Raw genomic sequence first — 15124 nt, forward strand, 5'->3', positions numbered from 1 at the left:
CTAGACATATAGCTGTGTATCACAAAATATCACTGTTTTGTACCAATTCAAAAGTACAGAAATTCACATTGTCCTTGATTTTTTAAATGCCACTAATCTATATATGATTAAATGAATTTATATATGATTAAATGCTACATACAAATATTACTTGACCTCTTCCTAAAACCCAGGTAGGAGGTGATTAAGTACATTGGAATTTACACAACAGAAGACCTTGCTGTAGTGAAAAAATCCCCTGGAAAATACCTAACTGCCATATGATTGCCATGTTGGGTTAGTATTATTGCAACCCATTAACAGAGTTCCGATTAATTAATGACCTTAGCATTTTCTGTAGGAACTAATACTTTAGTGTAGGAAAAAATAACTTTTATCAGTTTCTAGTCTTGTACTTGTTCTCTTCTGCATAGCCTTTGGTCCTATGAAAACATCTGCACTGTGAGAAACAGTCAGAACATATTATCTCAAGCTTTAAATTTTCCAAGGAAATAATACAGACCTGCATTATTATTGTGTTGGATACATTTCGTAAAAGAATTAACAAAGCTCTGCTTTTCTATTTGATTGCTGTAGGAGGTAGTGTCCTTTCAATTATGCATCTATCCATCAAACTCACATACTACATTTAGTGATTTAGGTTTAAGATTAGAGTGTAATCTGTAGATGCTGAAAAGAAGAGAATGTGAGCTAGCATTTGTAATAGAGCACATAGGTGTGACAGAATCACGGATTTATTGAGACTGAACATTGTTAAAAGGGTTTCCCAAAGCATTCGTCAGGCAATGCCCCTCTTGCTTGCTAACCTCTGAACTGTACAGCTGTGCTGCTGCATGTCATATTTAGAGGGAACAGAGGCTACCTGACTGAAGTAGAGGATTTTTGCTTTTTATGGCTGCAGTAAACTTAATTGCCCATTTTATCTCATTACCTCATGGGCTGCTATTTCAGGTGCTTTTGCCCCTTTAGTCCTGGAGACTTTTTCATATACCTCTGTTTCAAGCTCACCTATAGAAAAGAGAACATAAAAATCTTCAAAATATTTATCTATTATGGCTTGTAGGTTAGGACTAGCTTTTTGAAGGTGTTACAAATCAACAGTTGTTCTCACTAGAAATCAGTAGAGTGTGCAAGTCACTGCTGCCATCCGATGTATGCGTAGTCTTAATGGGAACAAAAAAAAAAAAAAGGATCGCTACCAGTTTCAGTTTATCTACAGCTCAACAGACTGCTGAAAATTACTTTTTTTTTTTTTTAACATGTAGCAAAAAATTAGGAGAAACTTAAGAGCAGTTTATGTTTGCTGTAGATGTAGCGCGGTTATTTTTTTGGTCAGTGTACAGCAAACAATCCATTTCCTACCCACGTTTTTCCTCAAATTACTTAAAGATGACCGGAGTGTATTTCAGGGAAAACATTTCTGGGTGTTTGTGATTACCGCATACAGCCGCCTTAGTGTGGCGCTTTACAGAAGACCACATGGTTCAGCATTTCTTGCAAACAGCATGATGTATTTCTAGCCTCCATACAACATCACTGTCAACACAGCAAGTTTCAAAATAGTCCCATTGTTGGAAAATGAATGCCAGCTACTGCTGACAGCTCTCTGCATCTGCACTGACGGGACTGAGCACACACACGCAAATCTCATCCAACATGGGCTCTAAAGCCATAGGTTTTAACCTAAAGCGGCCAAGAACATTTCCGCCCTAGTTTCAGAGAGAGAACAACTGTGGCAAACACTGCCTTTCCACGTTTAATGGTACTGTATTTGTGAACAATATACCTCTGGTTTACAGATAGAAGAGCACTCAAAAGGTTTCAGGGTGGACTAGATGAAAACAAGGTGACATTCTTATCAGCAGGCAGGTTTTCAGACAGGTTCAAAAAGCAACTTCTGAGCATTTTTTAGTCAGAAGCTTTCACAAGCCCAAGAATCGAGCACCTTGTAATTACCTTGCCCGATTATTCGGGTTGTGAAAGCTTGCGCACGAAACTGTCACCTAACCGGCACGGAGGGGCTTGTGTCACCTGAGGGCTTACAACCCCCCTACTACCAGCATTCCGGCAAATCAAGTCTTTGCACTGATCTGCCGTGCCCCCTTCATCTGAAAAGGATTTATCTGTAATTACTTATCCAGCCACACGCAGAGCAGTCGCTATGGAAGCAAACAAGAGAAAAAACAAGCGGCCGGAGCCGCATCCCCTCCGGCTCCCCAGGCGCGGGCGGAGCTCGCTGCGCCCGCTCCTCGCACGCCCCTGCCCGGAGAAACGCGCCGGCGGCCCCTAAAGGCGCAGGGTCGGGGTGCACCTTCTCCTTTCGTGGGGCGCAGGAGCCGGAGGGGGGCGGGCGGCCTTGCCCCGCCGGTGGCGAGGTTAAGGTAGCGGATCGCACGGTTACGGCGGCCCCGACACCTCTCTCAGCGGCGGGAAGGCGCAGCAAGGCGGCGACCGTTGCGGTTGTCGCTACCGCTCCGTTTTCCCTCCCTCCTGAGAGAGAAGTCGTGACTCGACCGCGGCTATTCCCGGCACGGCGCCGCCTCCCGCCCCGCGGCCGCCGGGAGGGAAGCGAGGCGAAGGGAGGCGGGTCCGGCGCTCAGTCCCGGCCGGGCTGCATAGAGCCGGCGCCCGCCCCCGGGGCGGGGAGGGAGTAATGGCGCCGGGCATTTCGTTGGGAAGTTTGTGCCTCGCCGCACCCCGTACCCGCCTGACCGCTCCGTTCCACGTTGGCTGCGCAGGCGTCGCGGCGTTCACCTGCTCCGCGGTGGGGGGGGACCGAGGAAGGAGAGGCGGCGGCGGCGGCTCCACAGGGCCGGGGCGAGCGGAGCTCAGTACCACCACCGACACCCTCCCCCCCGGCGCCCCTCGCCAGCTGCGCGGCAGGCGCTGACTGACCGGCCGGGGAGCCGTACCCCGTTCCCTTCGCCGCCGGCCCCCCGACCTCCTACCCCCCCCCTCCCGCCACCATGTTCAAGAAGCTGAAGCAGAAGATCAGCGAGGAGCAGGCGCCGCCGCGCGGGGTGGGGGGACGCGCGGCCCCCTTCCCGCCGCAGGTACCGCGGGCGTTGGGGGGGCGGAGGTGTCCGTCGGGTCGTTGGGCGGGGTCGGGAGGGAGCCCTGGGCCGCTTGCAGTGTCAGGGCGGCCGCCGGTCGCCTCTCGCCCGGAGGGGCGGCGTTCCCGGCGGGGCAGGGCTGCGCTTCTCCCGGCAAGGCCTCGGCGTCCCGCTGACAGCGGGTCGGCCCCGTCCCGCCGGCCCGGCCGCGGGGAGGGTCGCGCAGCGCAGGCCTTGGTGGCTGGCCGAGGATGGGCCGGCGGGCAAGCGCCGGGCCCCGGCTCTCTGCTAGCTCGGGGCGGCTTCGCTGTAACTTCGAAAGCCAAGTTTGTGGTTAGCGAGCCGCCTCCTGTCCGGGAAGCCTCCTCGGAGGTTTCCGAGAGTGTTCTTCTCTTTGGCCACCCTACAAAGGCTGTCTTTTGGAGGGATGTAAAAAATAGCTCTTGCTTGAACATCAGACGGAATGAAACAGAGTTGGGTTTCGTCTGTAGTGTTTAAGGGAATGACACTTTTACGTGCACTGGGTAACAATCCAGCATTGGGATCGCTAGTTACCTTTTTCTCTCGTATTCATGTTTATTCTTTCAATTCCTCTAAGTCCTTTCTGTTTCCATCGTTTAGAGGGCTGGTCTGCTTACTTTAGCCTTATTTTTGCTTTTTTTAACTGTGGGAAAATTGGGGATATGGTATAAAGCTGGGAGCAAGGCTCCCCCCCCCCCCCCCTTCCTTTTTTTGGTCATAATTTAATTGGCCTTTTTTCCCTTATGTGTACTTTAACAAAATTATTATTAGTGTTGGATTCTAGAAACTACTGTTTTTAAATGATAATAACGCACGTTAGATACAATATGGGTGCAGAGTATCTCTGAAAGTGACAGTGGCCAAAAAAAATGTTGTGGTGATTTCATGCATGTGTTGTAGCAGAACAAACTCTCTCTACCAGTTTAAATTCAGGTAGAAAGACTATGAAAAGTTAACTTTATATTGGCAAACTCTGTGCTGAAGAAGATAATGTCTGCCTATGTCTCTCTGGCTTTTTGCTGGGTTAAGTATCCTTTGCATCTTGGAATCTAAAAGAATAAACCTGGTATAAACTCTGTATCGTATGAATGTTAAGCTATAGGCAGATAATTGGCTTAATTTTACAAACAGGCAATCAGTTGCCTGGGCTTGATCTGAATGTAATTTGAACCAGTGGGAGATCTGATTCTGCATAGTCTCAGTATTAGACCATGGTTTCAAAACTGCTGACACTAGCTATGTAGTATTTTTTAAATCACTCATTTGTAAAATAGGGGCAGTATTTTTGGAAATGGATCTACTGTAAAGCCTTATGTAGCTTGTTGAGTTTTATTTTAAACCCTTTCGTAGTTATTAACTCTGGGTCTTCTCTAGTTAGTGAAGTTAAGTACATTTTTGTCAGCGGCAGTTTAGAGTGCTGTCCTGAATTGGCATATGTGGTGAACTTTCAGTACAGTGTAAAGAGATTGAGTTGCAGCACTTACTATTTTCAATAAGGAGCAGCTAAATTATGATACCTTGCACACAATATTGTAACCCACTTAGTTCAGGATACTTGGTGCATGTGTTAAAGGGTCAGTGCTTGCTGAAAACCAGCCTTGTAAATAAATTTGGGGCTGAGTGCACATGGGCATCCAACAGCATAATATATTGCAGTCTTTATTTGGCTGTTGAAATTAACATTGACAAATTTCATGAAACCTAATACAAGAGCTTATGATAAATGATATTTTCACCTAGTCTGCTATGCTGTGGATAGAGTAGATCATGTAACTCAAGGGTTGACATGAATGGAAAGGCAGAAGCAGAAAATGAGAACAGATTTTTATTTTTGTGTAAATAGTTGTCTTGCAGTATTGCTTATTCTTCGGTTGTTCTCAAGTAACACTAGAGGGAAACTGGAGTTAAATTTGATCTTAGAAGTAAAATAGGCTGGTCTGCTCACTCCTTGTATCTCATTTGAAAACAGATTCTGTAAACGAGGAAGGAGCGGGAAGGTTTTGAGGCCTGTAAAATGTACTGGAGTCTTGCAGAGAGCGTGGAATATACTTTTGTTACTTTGCTTTCAGTAATTCAGATCCTTAAAATGCACTCCATTCTGGACAGGTTGTCCAACAGTGGGATCAGTAGGTACGCAGTGCTCTGGGTGAAGAACTGGCTGAGCAGCAGGGCTCAAAGGGTTACAGTGAATGGGGCTACATCTGGCTGGTGACCAGTCCCCAATGGTGTTCTTCAGAGGGTTCAATTCTAGGGCCAGTTCTGTTCAATCTTTTTATCAATGATCTGGATGCAGGAGTTGAATGCACCCTTAGCAAGTTTGCTGATGATACTAAACTGGGAGGTGCTGTTGACTCTCTCAAGGGACGAGAGGCCTTGCAGAGGGATCGGGATAGATTGGAGCACTGGGCAATCATCAGTGGCATGAAATTGGACAAGAATAAATGCCGGAATCTGCACCTGGGATGGAGTAGTGCTGCCGGACACAAGTCTAAACTGGGAGAGGAGTGGCTGGAGAGCAGCCCTGCAGAAAGCGGCCTGGGGGTGCTGGTTGACAGGAATCTCCACAGGAGTCAGCAGTGTGTGCCCTGGCAGCCAAGAGGGCAAACCACATCCTGGGGTGCATCAAACACAGCATAACGCGCCGGTCAAAAGGGGTGATTATCCAGCTGTACTTAGCACTGATACAGCCTCACATTGTGTGCAGTTCTGGGCCCCACCATTTAAAAAAGGATGGGAAGACACTGGAACACGTCCCAAGGAGGGCACCAAAGCTGGTGAAGGGGCTGGAAGGCATGTCCTCTGAGGAGCGGCTGAGGACTTGGGGTTTGTCCACTTTGGAGAGAAGGAGGCTGAGGGTGACCTCACTGCTCTCGACAGCTTCCTGAGGAGGGGACGTGGAGAGGGAGGTGCTGATCTCTTCTCCCTGGTACCCAGTGCCAGGATGTGTGGGAATGGCTCAAAGCTGCGTCCGTCAGGGGAGATTTGGACTTGTCATGAGGAAATGTTTCTTTACCAAAAGGGTGGTCACACCTGGGAACAGGCTTCCTGGAGAGGCTGTCGATGCCCCATGACTGTCAGTGTTGAAGAGGCATTTGGACAACATCCTTCATACCATGCTTGACCTTTTGATCAGCCCTGAAGTGGTCAGGCAGGTGGACAAGATGATCTTTGTAGGTCCCTTCCAGCTGAACTATGCTTTTCTGTTTCATCTCCTCTGTTCTGTCCAACTTCAGTTACATCATCTTTCGGTTCTTTGCATAAGATCAATGAATATTCGTTCTGCAGAGCTTAGTGCCACAGAAATGGCTGTAAATTGACAAGAAGTCTGAATGAAGCAGCGAAAACTGTAGAACTGTTAAGGGCAGAATGAAGAGATACGTTCATACTCCTAAACGGTAGCAAAGTGGCGATGAATATTTGGAAAATGTTTTCCTTCTGTATGGTGAGGGCCAGAAGCGATCTTTAAATCACTGGCATTAGGTTAGGGAGTAGGAATAAAATGAGAGTAGGCTATTGGCATGAATAGATCGTTACTGTTCTTCAAACCCTATGAACACTTTTGGTGTGAAATTTTTCAGCAGGACATAGAGCTTTTATGGTGAATGGTTATTTGGTAGTAGGTGAGGTTTTTGAGTTGTATTTTCAAGTGGGAGCATTGGGTCCACTTGGTCAAACCTGTAACCGTGACTGACTGGAATAATCTTGCATTTTGTTTGATATTGTAGTTAATTCACTAGTATCCAAATTTTACAAAATGCACCCATAGATTTAGGCTATAAAGTGAGTGTAATGCTCTGAAAAACTGTCTTTTTTGGTGATATCTTTTCAGTGGTGTGATAGTCTGTCAATCATGTTTTGGAACATCCAACTCCGTCTTGTGAGACAGGCATTGTGGAAGGCAGAATTTACGTATGCAACCTCAATGATGGTGCTGCAACAAAGTGTTAAAGGATTTGTGGTAGTTGTTTAGTTGTTTTTCCTTTTTTCCTTTTTTCCTTTTTTCCTTTTTTCCTTTTTTCCTTTTTTCCTTTTTTCCTTTTTTCCTTTTTCCCTTTTTTCCTTTTTTCCTTTTTTCCTTTTTTCCTTTTTTCCTTTTTTCCTTTTTTCCTTTTTTCCTTTTTTCCTTTTTTCCTTTTTTTTTTTTTTTCAACACTGTTCATTCTGGTCATATTGTAGAATATACCTAATGAGAGATCTTACTAATTATTTTCTTCATACATGAAAGCTTGTTGATATTTTAATGTTCATTGCATTTATACTGAAATTTTATATTTGAATTTTGACGTATGAGGCTGGCAAGGTACTTTTGGGTTGGGTTGGCATGGCTTGTTGCAACCTCACTCAGCATGAAGTTGTGAAATTTCTTTGAACAGATGTTCAGTGCTGACAGGAACAACAAGTTCACATTGGCATCATAAAATTTGTCATTTTCTTCTGCCCTTTTTCTTTGTTTAGATTCAATTTTATATGTGTTTTTTTCTTTGTCAGTTTTTTTATGTTAATTTCTTAAAGGAATCGGATGGTATTTTGTATGTAAATGCTTGAATCCCTGTCAGTTTGGAAAACTTTTAAACCTTAAGCAACTGTACTATGTTCCTAAAGTATTAGAAGGCTTGAGTTTCAAATGTGGTCTAAGAGGACCATTGTCAGAAATAATCAAAATAACTAATTTTGTTGCATGTTCTCGTAGCTGATTGATTACATAATCTGCTCTGGAGACTTTGTAGTAAGGTAGAACTTTTCACAGATGGTACATGGAACTGTTTTTTTTCTTTAAAAGGAGGATCTAGATCAGGCTTTACTGAGATGTTATATTTAGTAATTGTTGAAGTGAATTATGATACGGAATAATTAGTTCTGGAATTAATATTATTGTTGACCTGTGTGATCTCTGTGTAGGTCCCTTCCAAATCCCCTCCACTAACTGGCAACAGAAGCAGGACATCTTCGTTTACAGATCAGAATGAAGAAGGCACATTAACAGACAAAGAGGTCAGCTGAGAACTGTTTTTCTGTATTTTTCAACTTTTAACTTTAAAAAAAATAAATCTAACTTTGTGTCTTTTGATTAACTTTTTTTTTTTGATTCCTCAATCTCACTGTTTTCTGTGCATTTATAGATACAAATAGTCTAATTTTTAGGTTAAATACTGAAGAGTTTAATATTAGTAAAACAGCCCTTTAAGCTGTAGTGGTTAACCCCCAGATTAGGAAACCTTTTAAGTCCTCCTGCAGGTCTTAAAAATCTTACCCCTGAACTGAACTCAGCTTGGCACTTTGCTTCCTGCAATAATAATAGTAATGAAGGGAAGAGTACTTCATGATTTTGTTTTGTATTTTGGAAATGCAGTATTGAGTTTTCTAATAAATGCTTTTTTTTTTGTCTACTGTTATATATATAGAGAGAAATAGATGTGAGACTTCTCTCTGTCCTTGAAGAGAGGTTTTCTGTTAACTTATGCTCCATAATGTCAGCAAGCAGTGTCACCCAGGGTAAATTATTAAGTGTTTCAGTAAGGGGAGTTTGCTGTTTTTTTGTTGTTGGTTATTTTTTTCAGGAGAAACAACCTGCATTTCTATTCTTAATGCAGAGTATAGAAGTAGCATATTGCCGCATGAAACTACCACTGTGGCCTAGAAGGAATGAGTTGGTGCCAAGAGTTGGTGTCATCAATGACTACTGCAAACATAAAGATATCGCCCCCCCCCCCCCCTTTTATTTTGCTATGTGTACCCATTGTGGAATGTGCTAGAGGTTAAAGGACTGTTTTGGCCAAGGTTTTCAGACTTTTTAAGCAGCAAAAGCTTAGCGGAATGTGAAATATTGAAGCCATGAGACACAGTGATGTTCTCTGTGACTGATTTGCTGCTTTTGTCTGTCATTAGCTTGGCCCTGCCTACACAAGAGGAGGAAGTTTTTCTCTCTCTTTTCAGTGGGAAATAATAAAGGGAAAGAATAAGTGGTAACACTCCTCATCCCTTTTATTATAGAAGTACCAACTGCTTTTCTGCTCAAATAGTATAATTTACACGTTGCATGAGAGGCAGAATACTTTTCCTTAACTTGCATTTATTTTTAAGGATGTCTGCTTTTATTCCAGGTCTGAAAAAGGTTTGTGAGCCTGAAGGCTTATCTTCTATTTCAGTTTTATCAATTGAGTTAGTAAAAAATACTAGTTCTCTTCACGATTTGGATAACGTATTTAAAAAATAAATACATTTCAAATGTTGTTGGGTGCTACTGATATGTCACCTGTTTGTATCAATGCTTTCTGTAGTGGTTGTCATTTCTGTGGAGAACTATGTTTTGTCTTGTAGTGCTTCATTAGATTTATGTTGCCCCCCAGCAGGCTGTTTTTTCAGACTGCTTTTCCAGACAAACAGGAGAAGCAAAGAATTCCCCACAGGACACCAAGTTATGTTGGAAGAACATTATGCTCTAAATACAGTGTTTACACTGCAATCATGAGAGAGGCAGAAGGAGAAATATGATTAAGAATGGAAACAGAGTACTAAAGTGATCTCAGATTTACAGTTATCCTTGGGCTTAGGGAGCTGCTGTGAGAATTTTACTTGTGAAATATATCCTGTAATTAAAAATTCAGAAAGTAGTGAAGCTGTTAAAGGAATGAAAATCTCTTCTTTTTTTTGTAAGGACTTGTTTTATGTCAAAGGGAAGATTTTACTAAAATGAAGATAAATTTAAATGATCAAGATATGAAATCTCCTTTTTCCAAATATTTCTCATAAATGTTAACAGAATGATTAAAAGCAAATTGTCTTTGAAATTTGTTTGTTGGATTAGATTTTCATGAAATTCAGTTCAGCGGTAGTATTACTATGCCTAAAAAAGATGCAGATATTGCATACTATCTGAAAATACATGCCCTGCTTATACAGGTACATTATATCTTTTGGGGGGGCATTTTTTGCAGCATTCTCATTTGATCAGGCAGGTGTCAATGGCAATGGCATCACAATGAACTAAAGTTGGACAACATTTAATACACTGAGACTGTTTGGTTTTTGAAGAGTATCATATGCTAAAACGTTCTTCCAATACATGAATAAATGCTAACCCTTTTGGTACTGAAAGCTAAGCAAAATTACAGTGTTTTGTAGCTTTCTTGTATGTTCTCTGTCCTCCCTCTGGCCTATGATGTTTTAGTATGTCTTCAAGAGATCATGTTTTTGGATTTTTAGTGCTGTAGTATCAAAGTTTCAAGTATTGCATGTGAAAGTTTTGATTTAAACTCAGAATATTTTTAGAATAAAAAAAAATTCAGAGCAAATTACAATTGTAAATGACAGCATTAGTCTTATTGAAGAAGTATAAGAAAACATACAGGCAAATGTTCTTGCTTTATATCATGCAATGACAAGATCTTTTTGTTTATCAAAATTCCAAAACATTCTCAGTTTAAAAAAAACCAAAACCAACAAAAAAAACCCTTGTATGCTCCATTCATGGAACACTAGGTAAGTTTCTTCTATTTTAGTGGAGCTGTGGGTCTCCAGAGGCAGCGTTATAGAGAAGCTCATAATTTTTTCAAGTGTAAGGAAAAAGCAGAAGTCTGAGTTCTGTATTCTGTTCTTGCAAGTAGCCCATAAAATATGACTAGAGTGTGAGGTAAAAGCATATATTGGTACTTCCATAGAACTTCTTCAGACAATTTGCATATCAGATGCCTTCTGAGTTGGTCTTGGTGCCATTTGAAACAGCCCTGGATGATTAAGACATGCTTACTTGGTGCTTCCATTCTTTTCTAGGGAAGAACAGTGTTTGTTTTTCAAACTGTTACTGCATTGACTCTTGAACAGAATTTGAGGTGAAATACATTAATCATATTCGGTATAGTTCCTAGAAGTTCAAAATTTTCTTTCTGTTCTATAATATACTTATTTACGCATCAGGCTCACCTGCCGAAGATAGCAAAGCTAGTTTGGAGCCATCAACTGAGAGCAAACAGCCGATAGCTTGCTGTGGATGACCTACCAGTCATGCAGATCCAAATATCACTCACATCCTCATGAGTGTTATGGAAGTGACAGCAGAGCACAATATATATAGCTCTTCTTAGAGCTAAAGATAAAGTAGCCAAGGCACTTTTCTGTCTCACCTTAGTGGTATATAATGACTGTGTTTTTAAATTAATTGAAATGTTTTTCTAGCGTGGACGCTAAAGCAGAACAAGTAAAGCTGAAATAATATTCCTTTAGTACCTTTGTTAATGCTGCATCTTTTCTGTATTCATATACTTAATTTGACATACTTCTAAATAGACGTTGCCACGCAAAGACAGTAGTGGTTCACATATGTCTATATCTTTTTCCTTTCTGACATGCAAATTTAAAACTAAATTTTGGAGGCTGTATAACCTAGTTTGTATCTAAAGCCTGGATTTTACAACTCCTGATGTGTACACCAGCATGTTTAGATTGCTCATCAAAATGAAAAACAAACCAGAAAGGAGTTGTGTTTGATTTCTGTACTACCTCTTTCTGAAAATGCAGTTCTGCACTCTTAGATTCTGGGGCTTTTTCAATTGCAGAGAGAACCCTTGAACTTTCAGCTCTTGCTTCAGTTTTTCCTATTTCCTGATCACAGTAGGGATGAGGCATAAAAGGTTATGTTGCAAATTGCACAAACCTTCTATAAATAAATATTTGTGTAAATCAGCAAATTACTGAATTATTCACAACTTTTTTCTGGCATTGTCCAACTTGGACAAATAACCAAATTTATTTATTTATTTATTTTACTGTGGGGAATGAGTTACTTGTCAGTAAGTGTTGAAACTCCAAACCTTTAGCCTGATAGCTGACATCCCCCAGCTCCTTGAACTAGATGAACAAATACTGGCTTGTCTCCTAGACAAGCTTATAGTCTGATCCCTTTCTCTCTGTCTTACTGTGTTTGTATACAACACAGCAAAACTGTCCACATAGAGTTATAGAAGCTTTTAAGCATTAACATAGTACAAATGCACATATACCATGATGCACTTTGCTAACAAAGTGTATGAATTTTCCAATTTGCTTGGTCACGGGTTAATCTGAAGTTTGGAACCACTGATTCTCTTCCTTTTTTCTGAAAGGGAATAATGACTGCCTTTGGCAATGAAACATGTATTATACGTATGTAACATGCATTGATTCAACTACTGCCATCTCCAGAGCAACAAGACTTGGGTCAAACTCCAATCCCTGTTAAATTCTGGTTTTTGTTTCACAGCATGTTAAGGAAGCCCTTTGATTTAGGGATCACGTGTACTTTGGCCTTTGCGCCCCACTCATTAAAATCTTAGCAAAGGAGGATTTGAGCATGGTAATTCTTCAGAGGGAGGAGGAATAGCAAGAATAATAGGAACACAGTTGATTTTGGAGTTCAGAAAGTCCATAAAGAACAAGTAAAGCTGCTTTATTTAGGCCAAACTTGAGGGCTACAAAAACTGTTCAGAATTTTGGAGATAAAAAGGTTATTTAAAAAATAACTTTATGTATTGTTCTTTGGTAATACTGAAGGAAACATAGCATCATCTGGTGAGTCGCTTCATCGCCTAATTTACCTCATTTGTAACTTTCTTTCCAAGATAGAAATGTTTGGTGTTTAGTAAGATTTTACTTGCAAAAAAAGAGTATGAGTTAAATATTGTGACAAAAGTTCAGCAATATCACAGCCTTAATTTGGTGCCTGAGATGAAGGTCGATATGGGGTAGGGAGTTCATTTACCCTGGAGTATGTTTGAAACAGAACGTTGGAAGATCTTAGTAGGGTTTCTATAGCAAGCTTCAAGTGTGATTTGATGGCATTCAGAGGATTAGAGAAGGTTAGTTAAAGGATTATTTACATCTTTGCACATTTGGTCTGTTTCTAGTATGCTTCAGCCCAGTTGGGTTCCCTGCTTGTCTAGTTTTATTGATCACATTACTGGCATAACACTAATGTGGTATTGTGTTAGTGATACATTAGACAGTATAGCACCAGAGATGTTTAATGTTTCTGAAGCTGCTAAGATAATTCAGAGTGGGTTTTAGGCCAGATCCTGAAGTGCAAGAATCCATTGTGGAAATCTTTATATCTGTTTAATTTTGGCAGACTAGCAGGTTGTTTCTTGCCTTTTTTCTAGGAATAGGTGAATCATTTTTAGTGACTTTTAATACCCCCCCTTCCCCCAAGTTAATTAGACAGCTAGTTTTAAAGCCATACTGAATAGTTGATTAAAAAATTAAGAAGTGCAGATAAAAACACATGTATATATTGGAAAGCATTAGGTAGTGTAATTATAGGACTCATTAGACAACTCTGCCTATAATTTAGCTGTAAAAACATAGCAGGTAATGAGCTGCTGGAGTAACAAAAATACTGTGAGCGAGTACTTAACTATTTTCATTGTTGGGAAGCCATCATCTGGGAATGGAGCATGAACTCACTAATGAGAAGATGCAGCCACTTCTAAATTTGCTAAGGAGATACCACTCTTGGACCATGACTGAGTATATTCTGTCTTTGGTAGCTATTTGAAGTGTGAAACTTGTCTTGGCTACTGGGAAGGAAATATTTTGCGATTTCATTTTAATTCAGTGCTTACTGTTCTGCCTCAGTATTGTTGTCTTCTGCCCTTCTTTATTTGTAGGGTTGGCCCCTTCCCTTTTGTGCTTGCCTTTACTCAAGCAACAGTAGGGTGAAGCTGAGATGATCTAGTGATGTTCTTGCATCAGGGTTCTGACTAATATCTGTGAAACTCAACAGTATTGTTAATTGCATTCTACTGTTTGTGTAAGCTATTAGTTCTGATAGAGACCCTGGACTTATATGTCTGCAAACTCAAGCAGTACTGTGTCAATTTATATTCATAAGCTTTTTTCTTTCTTTTTCTCAAAACTGTAACAGTTAGTAATGTGGATTGGCATATTTTAGGCTGCGGATAGCTTGGATCTTCTGATCTTGCTGAAAAGGAGTTACATACACTCCCTATCGTTTGCCTACCAGGTAGTTTGAATGAATTTTTTAAATTAGCTCTTTCCATTGTTTAAAGCTCTTTGTCATCTTACTGGTAAGTTTTTTGGGTTTTGTAATTAACGTTGTGTGAAAGACTTACTGTCTAAGCCTCCTGTTAGAACCTGACTGTGCTGACACAGTCATGGACTTAAGGGATGATTGAAAATATAACAATTTATGGATGCTGAACATACTGACAGTCCAGGGTTTTTTTTGTTTTTTTTTTTTTTTGGGTGAAGCATAATAACTTGTTAGAGATTAAATAGGAATTCATTTTAATGCGAGTTGCTTGGTGTACTATTGAATGGAATTAGGATTAAGCAAAATAATGCTATGGTGAAATGTCACAACTTAGTATTTTGAGAAGCAAATATTAGCATACTGTTACGATGAAGAGATAATTTGAACCATCTTTGGTTCAATCACCAGAACTCAGTGATTCCTGAAGTTCTTGATGGTCATGTTTTAAAAGTGATTTAACTAAGCTGAAGATAATGTTACGTGTTGAAAATGTTCATAATCTTTTGGTTAACAGTATTTGCCATAATCCATTTATGAGTGCTTTGCAAACTGTTTCATCATCTTAACTGATCTTTTCTAAACATACAAAGTAATTTTTATCTTAAAGATTTCATTATTTTATTTGTGGTTGAGAATTTGCATGCTTCTAATTCATGAGGCCATCGGGCTTGCTTGTAGTACTGCTGCTGTATGTTTGTACACTTGTGTATACATAGTATTTGCCATTTCTTTTTCTGGCATATACCCTTTCAAGAGGTTCGTGTACAAAATGCATAGCACGGTTAAGGCTGTGACCTTCTACAACCATCACCACTTGGTGAAGAATTTCTGGAATCAGACACTTGTCAGCTTCCTTATTTTTGTTTTGCCTAAAAGCTCAGATGTGGAAAGAAACTTAGTGGGGTTTACACACTTGAATAAATATACAGCAGGAGCTTTTAACACAGCTTACTCTTAAGAATTGTACTTCAAACAGGCTGAGAGAGAGGGACTGGTGACCAGTCTGACCAAACTCAGCATGTGGTTG

At 40.8% G+C, this 15124-nt stretch overlaps 1 protein-coding gene across 8 annotated transcripts in view; it reads left to right on the plus strand.

Moving 5' to 3' along the window:
• Positions 1-2634: 2634 nt before the first annotated feature.
• Positions 2635-15124, plus strand: part of GOLGA4 (golgin A4) — a 69178-nt gene continuing 56688 nt past the window's right edge. For 7 of the 8 annotated variants that reach the window (XM_041122617.1, XM_030008404.2, XM_030008408.2 and 4 more), the window contains exons 1-2: positions 2635-3053; positions 7974-8066. In XM_041122617.1, the coding sequence (XP_040978551.1) occupies positions 2967-3053; positions 7974-8066 (180 nt within the window). In that variant the 5' untranslated portion in view covers positions 2635-2966. The remainder of the gene's footprint in view (positions 3054-7973; positions 8067-15124) is intronic. The other variant, XM_030008403.2, reaches the window with a different exon arrangement.

This window comes from Aquila chrysaetos, chromosome 3, assembly GCF_900496995.4.
Source record: "Aquila chrysaetos chrysaetos chromosome 3, bAquChr1.4, whole genome shotgun sequence".
Classification (NCBI taxonomy): domain Eukaryota; kingdom Metazoa; phylum Chordata; class Aves; order Accipitriformes; family Accipitridae; genus Aquila; species Aquila chrysaetos.